The sequence below is a fragment of the Pteropus vampyrus genome, unplaced genomic scaffold (assembly GCF_000151845.1).
Source record: "Pteropus vampyrus isolate Shadow unplaced genomic scaffold, Pvam_2.0 Scaffold111, whole genome shotgun sequence".
Lineage (NCBI taxonomy): Eukaryota > Metazoa > Chordata > Mammalia > Chiroptera > Pteropodidae > Pteropus > Pteropus vampyrus.
The window spans coordinates 3350253-3351803 of NW_011888892.1; the positions used below are offsets into that span (position 1 = coordinate 3350253).

At 47.0% G+C, this 1551-nt stretch overlaps 1 protein-coding gene across 1 annotated transcript in view; it reads left to right on the top strand.

The window, feature by feature from the left end:
* LOC105295710 (dedicator of cytokinesis protein 1-like) overlaps positions 1-1551 on the top strand; it is a 156816-nt gene that overhangs the window by 83314 nt on the left and 71951 nt on the right. Inside the window, exon 5 of the mRNA XM_023533773.1 lies at positions 800-948. Coding sequence (XP_023389541.1) covers positions 800-948 — 149 coding nt within the window. The remainder of the gene's footprint in view (positions 1-799; positions 949-1551) is intronic.

The following is a 1551-nucleotide window of genomic DNA, read 5'->3' on the forward strand; positions in this document are numbered from 1 at the left end:
TGTTCTCCCAGGCTGGTCTATAGGAAGGGCTTGCTGAATGTTCGCTGATGTTATAATTTTCATTATTGTTCATATTGGCAAAAGTATTTGCGTAAGAACGATATTCGAGAAACGTTTTCCGGAACTCCTTAAAAATCATACCTGGACAAGACAGGTCAGTTAAGATTAATAAAGTAGTTTTCCAATCAGACAGTAGCCAGGAGAGGCAGAATCATTTCTCTCTGCGCAACTGCGCATTCCGAGGGCTATGCTTTGATTTCTTTAATTGCAGTCATCCAGAATGTCGCAGAAATCTCAGCATTTTTTGCAAAATTGAAAATCCTCCTTTACACCAGGTTGGAGTTAGACAGAACCCAAGGGACCACCTACTCTAATTTCCTCCCATTATCTTCTCTTGTTTGTCGTCCACAAAATGAGATACCGAGTATTTCTCCGCCTGGCGTGCTCTATCCAAAGCTGGGGACCCGTTAGCCGCTCACGTCCTTGATCTACGTGACGGCGTGGTCCGTTAGTAAAACAGCATTTCTCTTCCATAGCGGATGAGTCATGGCTATACCTTATATTGGATGTTGGTTTTTTTTTTTTCAATAGCTTCAGTTACAACAATTAGAATACAGTCGACTTCTTAGATTGAAGGCTGGACACGGTCCAGATGCCAGCAGGTGAGAAACGGACGCTCAGTCCCAAGATGCCAGCATCCGACACCACAGTGATCCGTGGCGTTGTCTTTGGTCGTCGAAGCCCATTGTGGAACCCTTTTTTTTTTTCAATTTCTGAATAATGTGTTTCTTTATTCAAGGTCAGCACAAGATAAAGTTCATTCCGGAAATGGTCGGCCCCATGTTGGAAATGACGCTCCTTCCCGAGACGGAACTGCGCAAAGCCACCATCCCCATCTTCTTCGATATGATGCAGTGCGAGTTCCATTCCACGCGAAGCTTCCAGATGGTGAGGACGTGGGGCGTAGCGAGTGGCGGGGGCGGGGTGGCAGTGGGGGGAGGCTGCAGGCCTTGAAAAAGGACGGATGGGTCGTTCTGGAGTCACAGGTGTGAGCATGAGAACGTAACCCCTGACAGCTCACGAGAGGAAGTCCCCTTACAGCTCTGCTGTTTTCTTTAGGGAGAACTGTTCTCAAGCGTCGGCTTTTACTTACTTATTTTTATCTGGTTTTGCGTAGACATCGAAGCCTGAGTAGGAGTCTCTTTCTCACGCCCCTTGCTGTGCGCACTCGCTGACGGCTTCTCAGACGTCACTGTGTTCTCTCAGACCGGCAGCTTGTTGCCGACTTGCGTTATTTTAAAGTCTAAAGTCTTGACTTTTATCCTTCTAAATGCGTGTCTTGGTCTTTTACCCATGCAACGGAACCGATGAGAATTTCTGGAAAAAAAAAGTGTATGTAATGTGCTCAATGACAAGGACAAAATCGGAGTTATTTCTGCCTGAAAAGTGACAAAACCTCCTTCCTAGACTCCGTGAAAATAAGTAAGGCTCTCGTCGTCTGTCGTGATGGGCGCAGGTTGCGCTGAGCTTGCCGCTGCTCTCCGGGCCTCC